General features: G+C 38.8%; 1 protein-coding gene across 3 annotated transcripts in view; it reads left to right on the top strand.

The window, feature by feature from the left end:
- The window catches only part of LOC117929803 (transportin MOS14), a 62,564-nt gene that overhangs the window by 6,395 nt on the left and 40,575 nt on the right, over nt 1-15,594 (top strand). For all 3 annotated transcript variants that reach the window (XM_034850217.1, XM_034850215.1, XM_034850216.1), the window contains exons 7-11: nt 325-453; nt 749-810; nt 1,231-1,287; nt 3,118-3,241; nt 13,219-13,353. In XM_034850217.1, coding sequence (XP_034706108.1) covers nt 325-453; nt 749-810; nt 1,231-1,287; nt 3,118-3,241; nt 13,219-13,353 — 507 coding nt within the window. The remainder of the gene's footprint in view (nt 1-324; nt 454-748; nt 811-1,230; nt 1,288-3,117; nt 3,242-13,218; nt 13,354-15,594) is intronic.

Genomic DNA, 15,594 nt, shown 5'->3' with positions numbered 1-15,594 from the left:
ATTGTCCGCTTTGGGCCGAAAGGGGCCCTCACGGCTTTAAAACGCGTCTACAAGGTTAAGAGGAGCCTCTACATATAAAGTGCCAGGAACATTCTCCCCTATCCGATGTGGAACATCACAAAATGTTTGGTTATATTAAATGGGGCTAATCTCCTATTTCAAATGTTAACATAAAACTTTCACTTGATTCCCCATTTCTAACATTATGTCGAAACCAGTTTCAAGTTTTGCAGGATAAATGATAAGATTGAGCTGTTGATAGAACCTTTGCACTTCATTTCTTTGGATTATCTTTTCTAATTTGAGCTGTCTTTGTTTTTGTAGGGGCTACCCCAGGTTTTGTTGTGCAGAATACAATTTCTTAAAGAAGTGCTTCTTCTACCGGCTCTTAATAATGGAGATGAGAAAGTAATTAGTGGTCTTGCCTGCTTGATGTCAGAAATTGGGCAGGCTGTAAGTATTGAATATTCTACTTGGAGCACAGTTTTTATTTTTAAATTTTTATGAATCTGTATGTTACACTTCTTTAAGGTTTAAACATGAATGCATGAGTAGCCCTGTATTAATCAAGCTTCTATTACGAATAATAAGTACATTGATATGAAAATTGGTATCCAAAATTCTGGCAGCTTGTCACCCATAATAAGTTCAAGGGTAGAGAAAGAAAACATTGGATGCATGTTATTGTCAATAATTTGTCTCCAAAATCTTTTTCATTTACTTCTACTACTTGTATGTGGTATAACAGGCACCATCTCTAATTGTTGAAGCAAGCGCTGAAGCACATTTGCTTGCGGATGCACTCTTGAGGTCATATCTCTATCTTTCAACTTTCTGATATGAAGATTTAACTTGAGAAATCTTGTGCAATATGCATGTGAGAAACTCTTGTTCTATATGCTTTTCAGTATGTGCCCCAAGGTTCCTTCCTATGCAGTGACAGCTCTCTGCTTGAGTGTATATGGTAATTTATGCATGGATTATGTTTAAGAGTACTTAAAACGAGACATAATCTATTTAAATTACTAACACCTCGTATGTGCACTGTACACCCTAATGGCTTGTAACTTGGTGGCATGCACAAGCAGAGTATAACATTCCTCAGAGTTTGATTATTGCCTCTCTTCCTTGGGATACAATAGTTCATTGAATTTATAGGTTTTTTGAATCTAGCATTTGGGTCCAATTTTTGTAGTGTGCAATGTCTTAACATGCTTAATGTTCTGGCAGCTGTGTTGCATTTCCAAGTGAAGACTGGGAGATTGCAGACACCACATTGCAATTCTGGTATTCTTTTTTCTTGTTTTTCTTTGGTTATAGAGTGTTCCTGGGATAGGGTCCAAATCAATATAAAAAGTGGTTCTGCTGGAAAATTTGTGATCAATTGAAGCATGTTTGAGTTGTTTTCTTCCCACAGGATTTGCTATGCCTCTTATGGGATTCACATGCGTTTTTGTGTGATTGAAGGCTTAAGTAACATTGATTCCATACTTTTTTCTGAGAGGGCTATAATTGAGCTCCTAAACATGGTGTAAAATTTATTAATGTTTGTGTTGAGATACCAAAGTTTTTTCTGGTTCATAGGAAGCACACAGATGATGTATAAACTTCTTTGTTTCTATCTGCATATAACTTTCCTAATTAGGATATAAGCTCTCACAAGAGGCAAATCAGCAGCAGTACACAAATAGATGGGAACTGTAGCAGTAAGAGTGCTAACTTGAGACTTCTAACTTGATCCTTGTTAAATTACCAACTTTCCTAAAAGTTTAAAATGGTAGGATATGGACCCATATTGTATATTAAACTAAAACTCTCTCACACGTGGTCCCATACCCACATGTTGAGAGACACAAAATTAGTTGTGGATTACAAAGAAATAGATGGAGACAATAATAGTAGAAACTTGAATTTGGGGCCTCTAGTTGACCATACCTTTGATACTAAATTAGTTTGCCAAATTTCTTAAAAGCTTAAGCTTGTTAGCATATGCACCATATATTGCTATTTACCCAAAAAAAAAAAAAAAAAACATTCCAAGAGAGGATTTTTTGCTTCATCGTTCAACATGAATTGGCTCCCAATTACTCCCATGGTCTCTTTCATGGCATTTCTATCAAAGATAGAGGGAAAATCCTATTGGAAAATTGTAAAGCTAACTCTACTTTATGGCATAGTGCGTTAGGCAATTAAGAATGAGGTGTATGTAACCAAAATGAGAATGTTTCCCTTGATGAGTGACAATACAATGAGAATTAGAATAATTAACATTCACAAAAAGATAAGAGGTGCATAGAAATTTCTCTATGGCAGTTTGTCATGTTGGAGCAAAGACCTATAAATGCATGAATTTGTAGGAGTGATTTGATTTAAATTGAAGCCATCGAAAGGGCAATAGGTGAGGTAAAAAAGGATGTGAATGAAGGTTACTAAAAACAACATGACTATTTTCTCCATTAGATCCTTGCCAATATATATTTTTTTTATAAGAAAACATGAAAGGAGGAAATTATGATATTTTCTATAATAAAAAACATGATCATAGGTCACCAAGAATGTAATGGTGGAAATGATGATCATTTTGTTAGTCACCACACTCTTACTAACATCCCATTCTACCTTTCTATCATAAATAACATGATCCCCGGGGATCTAATGGAGTGTATGGCTCTCACTAGAGCCGAATGGCAAAAAGAATCCATATAACTTATCCCAGGTGGTTGGTATTGGGCTGATTTGGGTTGATTTGAGGCATTTCTTTCCTTAATTTATATGGTTATATTTTTGTCAAACCTGTTCAGTACTTTTCTTGGATGATTCCATTACATGTTCAGTTTCATATAAACATGCATGAAAAAGAATATGCTTGCTAAAGTGCCAAAGAATATTTTCATCTCAAGCTCCTATACTTTTTATTTTTATTTATATTTTTTTGAAGATTAGACCTCAAGCTCTTGTATATTATTTTCTGTTGAAGTAGATAAATCTCTATGTACCAGATGAAGGTATTCTTATGTAGTTCTAAATGATGCACATAATGTGGAAGCTTTTGATATGTTTAGTGTCAAACATCAAAGTTTGATAATTGTGAGTTTGCTTCGTTATTTTGCTTTCCAGGTCTAGTCTTGCAAGTTATATTCTTGGACTTGACTCCGATAGTGGAAAAAATAAGAAAGATATTGAAGACATGTTTTCTCCTGTATTCTCAGCATTATTGGATGCTTTTCTATTGCGTGCTCAGGTTTTTCTCATCTATCTACCTTGTTCTATTTTGGGTTTCCTGATGTTCTATTACATGCTAAGGTCTTCTTTCTTAGTCTATCCAACTTTGTTCTATTTTAGGTGTGAAGTAATTCTATTGGGCATTTTGAGTAAAATGCATTTATTTGCTATTGATTTTTTTTTTTTTTGTTGATAGATAAAAGGAAATATATTAATAAAAAAAGGAAACACCAAAAACTAGTGCCCTCAAAGTATACAGGTAGTATACACACCGCCTTCCCTTACTTAGAGCCTATCCAGTCTAAAAACTTACAAGAGAAGAAAGGCTCAAAACTAAGGAAACCTTGACCTAAGACCGAAGATTACATACAAAAGAATATTTCAATCTTTGAAGTGAAAGCTCCTCATTCGCAAAAGCTTATCTATTCCTCTCCTTCCAGATTGACCAAAATATACATAAAGGAGCCATTTGCCAAGCCTTCTTGCGACCTTTCCCCACAAACACTCCATTCCATCCAAGAAGAGTTTCCTTCACTGTACATGAAAGAGTCCAAGACATACCAAAAAGGGAGAAAAGAAGATTCCACAAGACCCGCGTCTTAATATAATGAAGTAAGAGGTGATCCACCGTTTCTACTTCAGATTGGCAAAGAAAGCACCTGTTTGCCAAAGAGAACCCTCTCCTTTGAAGTTGCTCCAAAGTTAAGACTTTACCCCAGGAAGCCTCCCAAGCAAAGAAAGCTACCTTAGTAGGCACTCTTACCCTCCAAATACTTTTGCTAGGGAACATAGAAGAACCCCCGAGCTCCAAAATAGAATAAAGAGACTTGACTGAGAAAGCGCCACCATTTGAAGCTGTCCAGATCACTCTATCTTCCTCCTCCCTTTGCACCCGGAAAGCTTGGATCTTACGCAAAAAAAGCTCCACCAACTCGATCTCCCAATCATTAAACGCCCTTGCAAAAAGAGGAGTCCAACCATCGCCATCACCAACGGGGTTCCAAACCTTTGAAACCCAAGCATTCTTAGACAAGGAGATGGAAAATAAAGAGGAAAATGACTCACAAAGTGGCTCATCTCTACACTACTTGTTCGTCCAGAATCTCTTTCTTTGCCCACTACCCACATGGTAGGCTAACCTACCATTTAAAAGCAATCACTCATTCCTAATTGCTTTCCAAAGCCCAACACCGTATCATTCATTTACTTCTCGAGTATGCCATCCCCCCTTCTCTTCGCCATACTTGTGACTTATAACTCGCCTCCAAAACGCCTCTTTCATTAGCATACCGCCAATTCCACTTACACAAGAGAGCGCTATTCATCAGAGCTAAATTTCTCACACCTAACCCACCTTTCTTTTTATCCAAGCAAATCAAGTTCCACCAGACAAGGTGTGGCTTTTGGATTAGAGCTCCCCCACCCCACAGAAAATCCCTCTGAATCTTCTCTAATCTCAACCTCACTTTTCTTGTCAAGTAAAAGAGAGACATAAAGTATAAAGGCATGCTAGAAAGAGTACTTTGGATTAGGGTAAGTCTCCTTCCTTTAGATATATATTGCCTCTTCCACATAGCAAGCCTTCTATGAAAACGCTCTTCAACCCCATCCCACACAACTATTGATTTGAAAGGTGCCCCTTAAGGCAAACCCAGATGACAGGAAGGGAGCCCACCCACTTTACAACCCAACTCCAAGGCCAAACCCTCTATATCATGCACCCTACCCATTGGGATCAACTCACTCTTCTCTAAGTTGATCTTCAACCCTGAACATGCCTTAGACCACATGAGAAGCCAACTTAGATAAGTCATTTGATCCAAAGACTCCTCACAAAAAACCAACGTGTCATCCGCGAATAACAAATGCGAGATTTGAACCCCCTCACCACTCCTACCTCTCACCCTCCACCCAGATAAGAAGCCCCCACTAATAGCCCTTCTCAACAAGCAACTAAATACCTTCATGACTATCACAAACAAATAAGGGGAGAGGGGATCTCCTTGTCTCAACCCTCTCAAGCTTTGGAAAAAACCGGAAAGAGAACCATTAATTAAAACAGAAAATTTCACAGTAGAGATACACCAATCTATCCACTTTATCCATCTCTCCCCAAAACCCATCTTTTTAAGAACTGCCAACAAAAAACTCCATCTAATATGATCATAAGCCTTCTCTATGTCCAACTTACATAACACACCCCCTACATTGTCTTTCAGCCTTGAGTCCACAACCTCGTTTGCAATCAAAACTGCATCCAAAATCTGTTTACCCTCCATAAAGGCATTTTGGAACTCTGAGATCACTTTCCCCATCACCTTTTTAATTCTATTAGCCAACACCTTGGCTAACAACTTGTAGAGGCTGCTTATAAGGCTAATTGGCCTGAAGTCTTTCAAATCTTCTGCACCTCTCTTCTTTGAAACTAAAACCAGGAAAGTTGCATTCAGTGATTTAACAAATCTGCCCCTCTCATGGAATTCTCTAAAAAAACCCATGATCTCAATCTTCACCACGTCCCAACAAAACAACCAATAAGCCATGGTAAAGCCATCTGGACCGGGGGCTTTGTCCTTGCCTAGATCTGAAAGTGCTGCAAACACCTCTCCTTTCGAAAAAGCAATCTCCAGCCCATTAGCCTCACTGCTAGCTAACCTCGTGAAAGACAACCCCTCAACACAAGGACGCCACCCCCCTTCTTGAGAATACAACTTTTGAAACACCCCCACCACACTATTTTTTAAATCATTCTCCTCCGTATGCCAACAACCATTCACTTTCAACTTGGACAACCAATATCTTCTGCTATGAGCATTCGCCATCCTGTGAAAGAATTTGGTGTAATTGTCCCCCTCTTTCAACCACAGTTCCCTAGACTTCTGTCTCTAAGAAATTTCTTCCCTCAACACCGAAGTCTTATAAGACTCCTTAGCCTCCTTCCTTGCTTCACAATCTTCCAGATTCAAAGTTGAATATTTCTCCAATTCATCCCAGTACTCCACCTGTCTGAGAGCTTCACTCTTTTTAGTGTCAATTATACCAAACACTTCTTTATTCCAATTCTTCAAAATATCTTTTAAGGCTCTCAGTTTTGCATCCAAAACAAAGTTGAAAGTCTCAGTAAAAGATAAACTCCCCCACCACTTCTTCATCTGATCCTTGAACCCTTTTTCCTCCAGCCACATGTTCTCAAATCTGAGAGGTGAAGGACCTCTCTTCAAACCTCCACCTTCTAGGAGGATGGGAAAGTGATGAGAGACTGGTCTGGGAAGGATCCCCTGCACGGCCCCATTGAACATACTGTCCCAATTATCTGTCGCTAAAAACCGGTCCAACCTAGATTGGGACTGGTTATTTAACCCGCCTCGCCATGTAAAAGGATCCCCCTGTAAAGGAAAGTCCCTTAGCTCCAAATCCTCTACCACTTCTGAAAATCTCCTCATTGAAACAGAAAGCCCACCCCCCTATTACGCTCCTCTGGATATTTGACCATGTTGAAATCCTCCCCCACACACCAGGGGTCACTCCATAAACCTTTTATTGACTCAAACTCCTCTCAGAAATCCTCTCTATCCCTACTGCTTACTGGCCCATACACTCCAGTGAACACCCACATCAGCCCATCCACACAATTCTTAAACTGACATAAAACTGTAAACATCCCTTCTTCCACCTCCACCAATTCAACCAATCTGTTGTCCTAAAACACCAGAACACCTCCAGTTACTCCCCTGGAATTGATTGCTCTCCAATTTAGATGCCTTCCCACCCCAAGACTACGGACAAGCCATGTTCTCATTTCCTTGATTTTAGGTTCTTATAGCCAAACCACATCCACTTTTTTGGATTTTATGATTGACTTAATGACTTTTCTCTTATCACTGTCGTTTGCCCCTCTGACATTCTATGATAAAATCCTTATTTTCATTTGCACCCCGATCTAGAAGCCCCTCTAGATATACCTGCATTGGTAGCCACCCTAGCTCTTTTATAGCTTACTGTCCACTCCAACTTCTTTAATGCCCTACTGGATTTTGAAGTCGAAGACTTCGTCTTTCTATATGCCCCGTCCTGACTGTTATGTTCAATTCTCCTTTTCATTTTCCTCAAAAGGTACAAAATTTCCTCTTCAAACCCTTATGTCGGCATACCTAGACAACGACTGAACTTCTCAAGGTAGCTAGAATTCCATCCTTCATCACTCTCCTCCTTCTCCTGTTGAAGGGCCATCTTCTCCACTAATGGACTCTCAAAACCCGATCCAAATGGAACAATAGCTAGCTCAGACACACTTGCATCGCCAAGCGAAGCCCACAGAGGCTCATTTCGCCCTTCGTGGGCCGAAAAATCTTCCATCAACTCATCATGCAACGGATCCATGCTCCTCGCCCCTTCCGCTGACCCAACCAACCCACTGAAGCCCTCTCCGTCCCCATCAAAACCACATCGGGCCCTAAGAAAGGAGTAGAAAAAGAAGAAACCCCAAGCCCCAGAGAGAGAAGAGAGAGTTTGTGGCGAAGGGGATACCTAGATGCTTCATCCAATAGTGCCTCGTCGGTGAGCTTCAGACGGCTAAGAGACGAACCTCGACATCAGTACCTTCCACGGCCAGGAGCTCTTGCTCTAGCCCCGCAATGTCCCCAACAAGCTCAGAGAGAGCCTTAGAAGGGAAGGGCTCCCTAAAAAGACTCGGATGGGCCTCAGAAAACAAAGGCCCAAAAGGCCCCTTTGAAACCTTTCTCAAGCCCGAAACCACAGGACTTAAGGAATTAAGGCCCTCGGCCCATCTTGTTCCACCTCTTAAATCCGTCCCACTTACACCTTTTAAAGCCTCCCAACATTTAGACTTGGGCCCAAGTCCACTCGTAGAAGAGCCCACTGTAGGAACTTGAGCTGACCTACCCCCTACACCCTCTGTAGTCCTTTGCCTTTTGCCACACTCAACCTGCAAATCTGACCCCCTGTTTTGAATTTCAAAATGCAGCTCCCGTACACTAGCACCAACGCGTGCACCGCCCCCACCTTCATCCCTAACCTCACACCCTTTTCTCATCTGTAGACAGGAGCTTTGCTCAACTTGAGACACCTGTGGGGAAGCTTCCCACCACAAACTAATCTCCCAACTAATGTTACCAACCTCCACCTGTAAAGATCCTGGCCATTTCTTCCCCGACACTTTAACCAAAATCCGAGCCCATTGCAACTGGGAAAAGAAAGCTGTTTCCTCATCCACAACAACAAACCCCCCATAACACTCTCCAATTCTCTTAAATACCTCTCTACTCCTAAGGTGGAGAGGAAGTCCTACAACCCTCACCCAAGCTTCCTTAGCATGGTTTTCTTTCCAAGTACATCCCATTTCCGGTCCCCACCTTTGCAAGAGAAACTCTCTATTTTCGAATCGTCTGCTCCCTCTTAAAAGCACCATATCAACTTCACATTTATTTTCAAGCTCAAATGACACAAGGGCCCCACCCAGCCTAGAAATTCTTAAATCCCCCTTAAGCAACCAACTTTCAAACGCCCACCTCTTCCAAGGAAGGCAGTAGGGGAACGGACTCAAGACTACCACCAAAATAGCCAACTAGACAATGCCCTAGTTGCTCTTCCCTGTAAAGCAGTTCCTGGTCTCCCAGGTGCACCTTAAGGATTTCCTTGACTCCCTTGTCTTCCTTCTCACAACTTCTGCAAACGATCCTAACTCTTTCTCTGAACCTTTGACACTACTCCCCACCTTATCAAAGGTTGGAACAGTCAGGAAGAAATTCCTCACAGTTGGAGTGGAGACCCCAAGAGCCCTTAACTTCTTAGTTAACAGTAACCAACCCCCTACTAAACCTTTTCCTTTTGGAAATACAAGACAAAACTTCTTAGCTTCCGCATCTCAGACTGAGCAGAGTAAAAACCTACCAGCCTCATTAGAACGACACTCCAGCCTAAACTTTCTTCCTCCTTCTTCCCAAGTTTTTAAACGCCTCGAACTTGACTTGCCTCTACACCAAGCTTCCACACCTTCTAATAGTAGACTTAAGCTCTTTTCTCCAAATCTTATCTAAGAGGAAAAACCTTTGCTCCTTTTCCAAATAGATCCTCTCAGTTTGCTATTGAAATATTATGCCTTAATCTAGAAGAGTTTGGATGTTCTGACATAGGGCAACCCTATAATGGTTGTCTACAATCAAATAGGTGGGCTAGGGTTTCAATCTTTTAGGATTTAAGGAGGGAAACAACAATAAAATTATACTAGTGGGAGAAAAAATTAAAATTAAAAATAGGAAAAGAAAAATAAAGAAGGAAAATAGAAGAACCTTAGGCCCTATTAGCAAACTGTTCTTGAAAACAGAACTTAGCAAACATGTTTGACAATTTTTTGACAGAAAACAGTTTTCTTGAGAATTTGTTCCGAAAACATGTTTTTTAGAACACATTTTAGGTGTTTCAAGTTGTTTTTTTTTAAAGTGTTCCAAGCAACAATTGAAAATATAGAAAATACTTTGGGAACTTGTGTATTCTATATAAGTGCATAGTACCTTTATGGAGAACAGGATGAGAAAACTATTTTTCATATTTGAGTTCTCAAATAGAATTTTGTTCCTGAAAACAATTGAGAACTCTTTTTAAAAATTGTTTTATGAGAACAGTTTTTGAAAACATTCTCAAACAGACCCTTAGAGTCTCACTAAGGCCTTATAGGAGTTTTAACTATTAAAAAAAAGGTAATAAAGTCTTACTATTTTTTTTTTATCAAAAAAAGTAATAAAGTGTTATGATTGAAAGTTGCAATGTTTGTGAAACTTTTTTATTTTTTTTTATAAGTAAGAAATGCAATGTTTGCACTTGATATTATTTTTTCACCAGTAGTTTTTTTTACATCAATTAGCCTTATTTATAGGCTTTAGAAAGCCCTATAAATTGAATTAAACCATGAAAAAAAGAAACCTAAATTATAGAATGACATACTAGGATTCTTATCCATTTCCTAAAACCCCTAAATCTTGGAAAAATAGAATGAAAAAGAAAATAGAATTTTTATTTTTATTATTTATTTATTTATACACTTTTAAAAACTTCTTAGCGCTGTCCCAAAATTTTCCCCAATTATTTTCCTTGGCGGTCCATAGGAATGTAACGGTCAATGAAGTGTGGGACTCGAGCCTTGGTCAAGGAGGTTGAAATCTTAGATTTTCCAGAGATTCTAATGATTGAGAGCTGGATTTGATAGGAGAGTTGTTTCATATGCTGAGGGACTTCAGGATTTCTTTAGAAGATGACTCAGTGTTATGGAAAGGAGGTGGTCATGGTACTTTTCGGATTAGGGATGCTTATAATTTGCTGGCTGCTCCTAGTGCCATCGCCTTCCCGAAAAAGAGCATTTGGGTAGGATAAGGTTCCAACCAAAGTTGCTTTTTTTTGCTTGGGAGGCCACGTGGGAGAAGATCCTCACTTTGGATAGGCTTCAAAAACGGGGGTGACACTTCCCTACTCGTTGCTTTTTGTGTGGTTGTGAAGAGGAAAATGTAAATCATATTCTTTTACATTGTATAGTGGTCAGGCTCAGTGGGTGTTCCCAGAGACAGTCAAAGAGGTGTTATTTAGTTGGAGGGGCCCTTTTATGGGGAAAAAGAGGAAAAAGATTTGGAACTCCATCCCGTTGTGTATTTTTTGGACGGTATGGAAGGAAATAAATAGATTAGCTTTTAGGGGGGGCTCTTTAGCTATACAAAAATTCAAAAATTCTTTTATATGTAATTTGTGGAGTTGGGCTAGGGTGTATATGAGAGAGGAGTCCTCTTCGCTTTTAGGCTTTTTGGAGTGACTAGCGGCTCCTTAAGGGCTGGTGAGGTTGATTGTTCATGTGTTTTTTGTTTTTAGGCTGCTATGTATACTACCTGTATACTTTGTAGCTTTTCGCCCTTTAATATATTTTGTGCTCATTTATCAAAAAAAAAAAAAAAAAAAAAACTTCTTGTAATAAGACTTTTTGTATAAAGAAGATTTCTAGTTATAAAAATGTTTCAAATAGAAATCTTAGAAAAAGAAAACTTTCTTTTTTTCTAAATAGAAAGTTTAGAAGTATAAAATGCCTTTAAGGATAAATTTTCAATAAAAAAACTTCTCAAATTGTATATCAAACTCAAGTATCAACTGCTAATTGATTATGACTCTAGAGAACTTGAAAAGCTGTACCTAAATACCTTTGACAGAGTGATTGTAATTTCTTTATTTCCTTTCATTCATTTTTTGAGTAGATTCTAGATATTCATCCCCATCAAGTTTGTTACATGTTGTTTCTAGTTTTAATTTTATAACTTCTTTGGCTTCTCTTATGATTGAGAAAAAAACATTTCAATTTTTTCTCGTATGGACGAATCAGTTCATTGGTTCAGAATTTATGTTTTTTTCTTCTATTGATCAGATGCTATATTAAATTCTTTTTGGGCGTTATGATTGAGAGATACTTGTATTTTTATTGCATTCTATAGGTAAATTGGGCCTGGCATTGTCGGGTGGCTTCCAATGGTTCATTTTTTTTTTTTTTTGATAGGTAAAGATAATTCATTAAAAAGAGGCGCTTAGAAAAGCGACTCAATGTAAACAGAACTATGCAAGATATACATACCTAAACACCCCCCACCAAAAAGCTAAGAACAATAAAGAGGCCCTAAAAGTCACCTAGGACAACAACAACCTTAATAGTATCCCAACCAATCAATAAAATTAACTATGGTTATAGGACAATCAACTATAAACAATTTAGTCTCAGACCAAAGAGAGAGAAGAAAGAAATATTTCAATCTTTGGATTGACAGCTTGTCATCCCTAAATGCCAGTCTATTTCTCGTCTTCCACACCGTCCAAAATATATGCAGAGGAGCAGCTCTTCACATCTTCTTGCGCTTTTTGCCCACAAAAGAACCGTGCCAACTAAGGAGAGTCTCTCTAACTGAGGAGGGCAACACCCAAGACACCCTAAACAAGGTAAAGAGTAGCTCCCAGAAGGCCCTTGTTTTTGAACAATGAAGAAGCAAATGATCTATTGTCTCCTCTTCCTCAAGACACATAAAGCATCTATTTGCCAAGGACCATCCTCTTTTCTGAACAAGGTCTAGGGTTAAAGCTTTACCCCATGTTGCCTCCCACGCAAAGAAACTGATTTTGGGTTGTACCCACCCATTCCAAATACAGCTAGAAGGAAACAAAACAGGGCAGTCCGCTTCTAGAGCAAAGTAGAGAGACTTTGCCGAAAATTTTCCGCTCTTTGTTTCGGTCCAAACCACCATATCCTCTACACCTCCAATCACTCTCTTCCTGTGAAGATGCTCCAAAAATCTTTCTGCCTCCTCCACCTCCCAATCATTTAGAGCTCTTGAAAAATAGGGGCTCCAACTCCCCTCGGCCGAGGGATCCCACACATTCGCCACCCAAGCTTCCTTTTCAACAGACAAGGCAAAGAGGGAAGGAAAAGACACACACAAGGGGGAGTCCCCACACCATCTATCCCTCCAAAAACTCACCCTCCTCCCATTGCCAACTCTAAAAGAGATTCGAGCCCCCACCAACTCCCAATGGTTCATTGTTATTTATAAATATCACTTCATGACTTTTTAGCAGAATTGATTCATGAGAGGCAGGAACATGGGTTCTACTAGAGGTGCCAGGATCATAATTTTTAATATTTGAAATTGGCTATTGAATTTTGAGCCTGCTTTTGTTAATGTTCTTTTGTGCTGTTCTAGTGGCTCTTGGCTTGAAGAGCAGCTCACTCTTCCTTATATTTCTAAAATTTCTATTAATTTAATGAATAGTTTATTTCTGATTTGAAGATTCACCTATTGCATAATTCAGTAAGTATTACATTATAGGAAATGCCTTATCTTTCTATTGCACATACTTGCAAACAGCTGTGTTTCTGATGTTATATCTAGTATATTCATGGCAGTTATTTTAATTTCCAAGACAAGATACCCAGTTGAACTGAAATATTTTCTTTGATAGGTAGATGATTCTACATTTAACGACGAGAGTGGAACACTTGATCTGCCTGATGGCCTTGTACATTTTAGGATGAATCTTGTGGAACTTTTGGTGGATATTTGCCAGCTTCTAAAGTCTACTACATTCATACAAAAGGTGATTAATCAAGAGAGTATTTTTTTTTCAATATGTATATGATAATTACCTGCAACAAACAGTGTTAAAATTTATCCTTCTGCAGTTATGTTATACAAGTCAAGTAGCCTACAGAAATTCTAAAAGAATGCCAAAACTATACATGAGCTTTGTGTTTCATAGACCTAAAAATTGGAGTGTTTTAGTGAATGTAGGACAACCCTAGGATTTATTTTTTTTGATAAGTATGTAGGACAACCCTAGGATGACCTCCTACAATCGAATAGGCGGGCTTGGGTTTGTATCGTTTAGGGTTTAAGAAGTGGAACAAGGGATAATGTCTATGGTAACAAAATAAAATTAAATGAAATAGGAGTTGGAGGTGGTGACGAGTCTCCTTTCGTTCCTTCAAGGAAAGAGGCTTAATGTTGGGATGGAGGATAGAGTGTTTTGGAATGCTTCTAAGAATGGGATTTTCTCTGTAAAATCCCTTTACAATACTCTTGATTCTGGTGGTGCAGTCCCGTTTCCGTGGAGAATCATATGGAGCCCTTGTGTGCCTACTAAGGTGGCTTTTTTTCCTTGGGAAGCTTCTTGGGGGAAGGTGCTAACCCAAGATCAACTCAAAAGGAGGGGCTGGATTTTAGCAAACAGATGCTTCTTATGTTGTGATGACGAGGAGACAATAAACCACATCCTTATTCATTGCCCCAAGGCGAGGGTGTTGTGGAATCTTGTGTTTTCGTTGTTTAGAGTTAATTGGGTCCTTCCGCTTATGGTTAGAGACACTCTCCTTGGTTGGTCCGCTCCCTTTGTGGACAAGAAGCGTGGGAAGACTTGGCGGGCAGCTCCCCTTTGTTTATTTTGGACGATTTGGAAAGAAAGAAATAGGATAGTTTTTGATAATGAGGCTTTGTCGATCCAAAGATTGAAAACCTCCTTCGTTTGTAATCTTTTCTCTTGGTCTAAGTCTTGTTTAGATGGAGAACCCCGCTCCTTAATTAACTTTGTTGATTGGTTGGGTTCTAATTGAGGGTTGGTGAGTGTATGCTTCTTTGTGTTTTTTTGTTGTGGGGCTTCTCGTGTATACTTCCTGTATGCTTCGGGTTGCCTTCTTGCTCCCTTCTTTTAATATAATTTTCTGTGTTTATCTATCAAAAAAAAATAAATTCTTGAAGATCAAGAATTAACCTCTAGTAAAATTACTAGTTTTCTTCTGCCCCTTATAAGGTTAAAACTGTGGAGTGATTGCATATTATAGGTTTGGAGTGTTCTCTCATATATGAGACCAGTGCAAGGGTTTTTTTGATAGGCAAACAAAAAGGCATCAAAATGTGCCAATACAAAAGGGGGGGTGCACCCTTTGTACACAAGGAGTATACAAGAGGTGCCACCTAAACATAAAGGAAGTGGCAGTAAAGACTAGGACAACTGAAAACTACCATCCATGGTTCAAGTTAATGATAAAATCCAACAGAGAAGCATATTCCCTCCCCAGCAAGGCTCTCCACAACCATTCCATAAGAGACCTAATAAGGATCTCTTTCAACTTATGTTTGTTGAGCTCTTCGTCATAGAATATACAACCATTTCTTACATGTCGCACACCAAAACAAACATGGGGATTTTTATTCATTGTCTCTTGTATATTTTCTTTTCCCTTTTTGAAGGATTTTTCATGGTTCTTTTGTTTGTACAAATTCTTACTTTTATATAACACAAGTATAGTTTCTTATTAGAAAAAAGAACATAATGCTAGGTAAGCAATGGGTAGTTTTGTTAGCAAAAGCCTGTGATAAAACCAATCCTTTTTGGAATTGGATCCAAACCCCTTGGTGACAGTACTACAAGGACCAGAGAAGGAAATGGGTCAGAGCCTTCATTTCACTTATTGTACACTGATGGAGGTTCTGTATCTATAAGTTTTGATCAATTAAAGGTCACTTACTTTGATCTTGATAAAGATTAATTTACATTTGATTTGAGATCTTGATGTTTTGGCTATAATCATCCCAACTATTAAATAATGATAATACAGCCTCCAACCTCTTTCAGTCCGATGCTACTTGGGAGTTATGGAAGTTAGTTTGGTGGTATTTCAGTCAACAAGCCCTTGAGGTCTGACTAAAGTAGTAAAGGGTTGGGGAAGGTTTGTGGAAGGTTCTAGGTTTAAGTTCCAATGGAGACAAAATTTTACCAATAAAAAAAATGTTATTTGATCAACAAATTTTATGCATGCTAGATAAATTTTTTCCACCTTTT

This window comes from Vitis riparia, chromosome 14 (genome assembly GCF_004353265.1).
Source record: "Vitis riparia cultivar Riparia Gloire de Montpellier isolate 1030 chromosome 14, EGFV_Vit.rip_1.0, whole genome shotgun sequence".
NCBI classification, from domain to species: domain Eukaryota; kingdom Viridiplantae; phylum Streptophyta; class Magnoliopsida; order Vitales; family Vitaceae; genus Vitis; species Vitis riparia.
The sequence above is the reverse complement of the archived record's forward strand: the minus strand, read 5'-3'. Positions and strand labels throughout refer to the sequence as shown.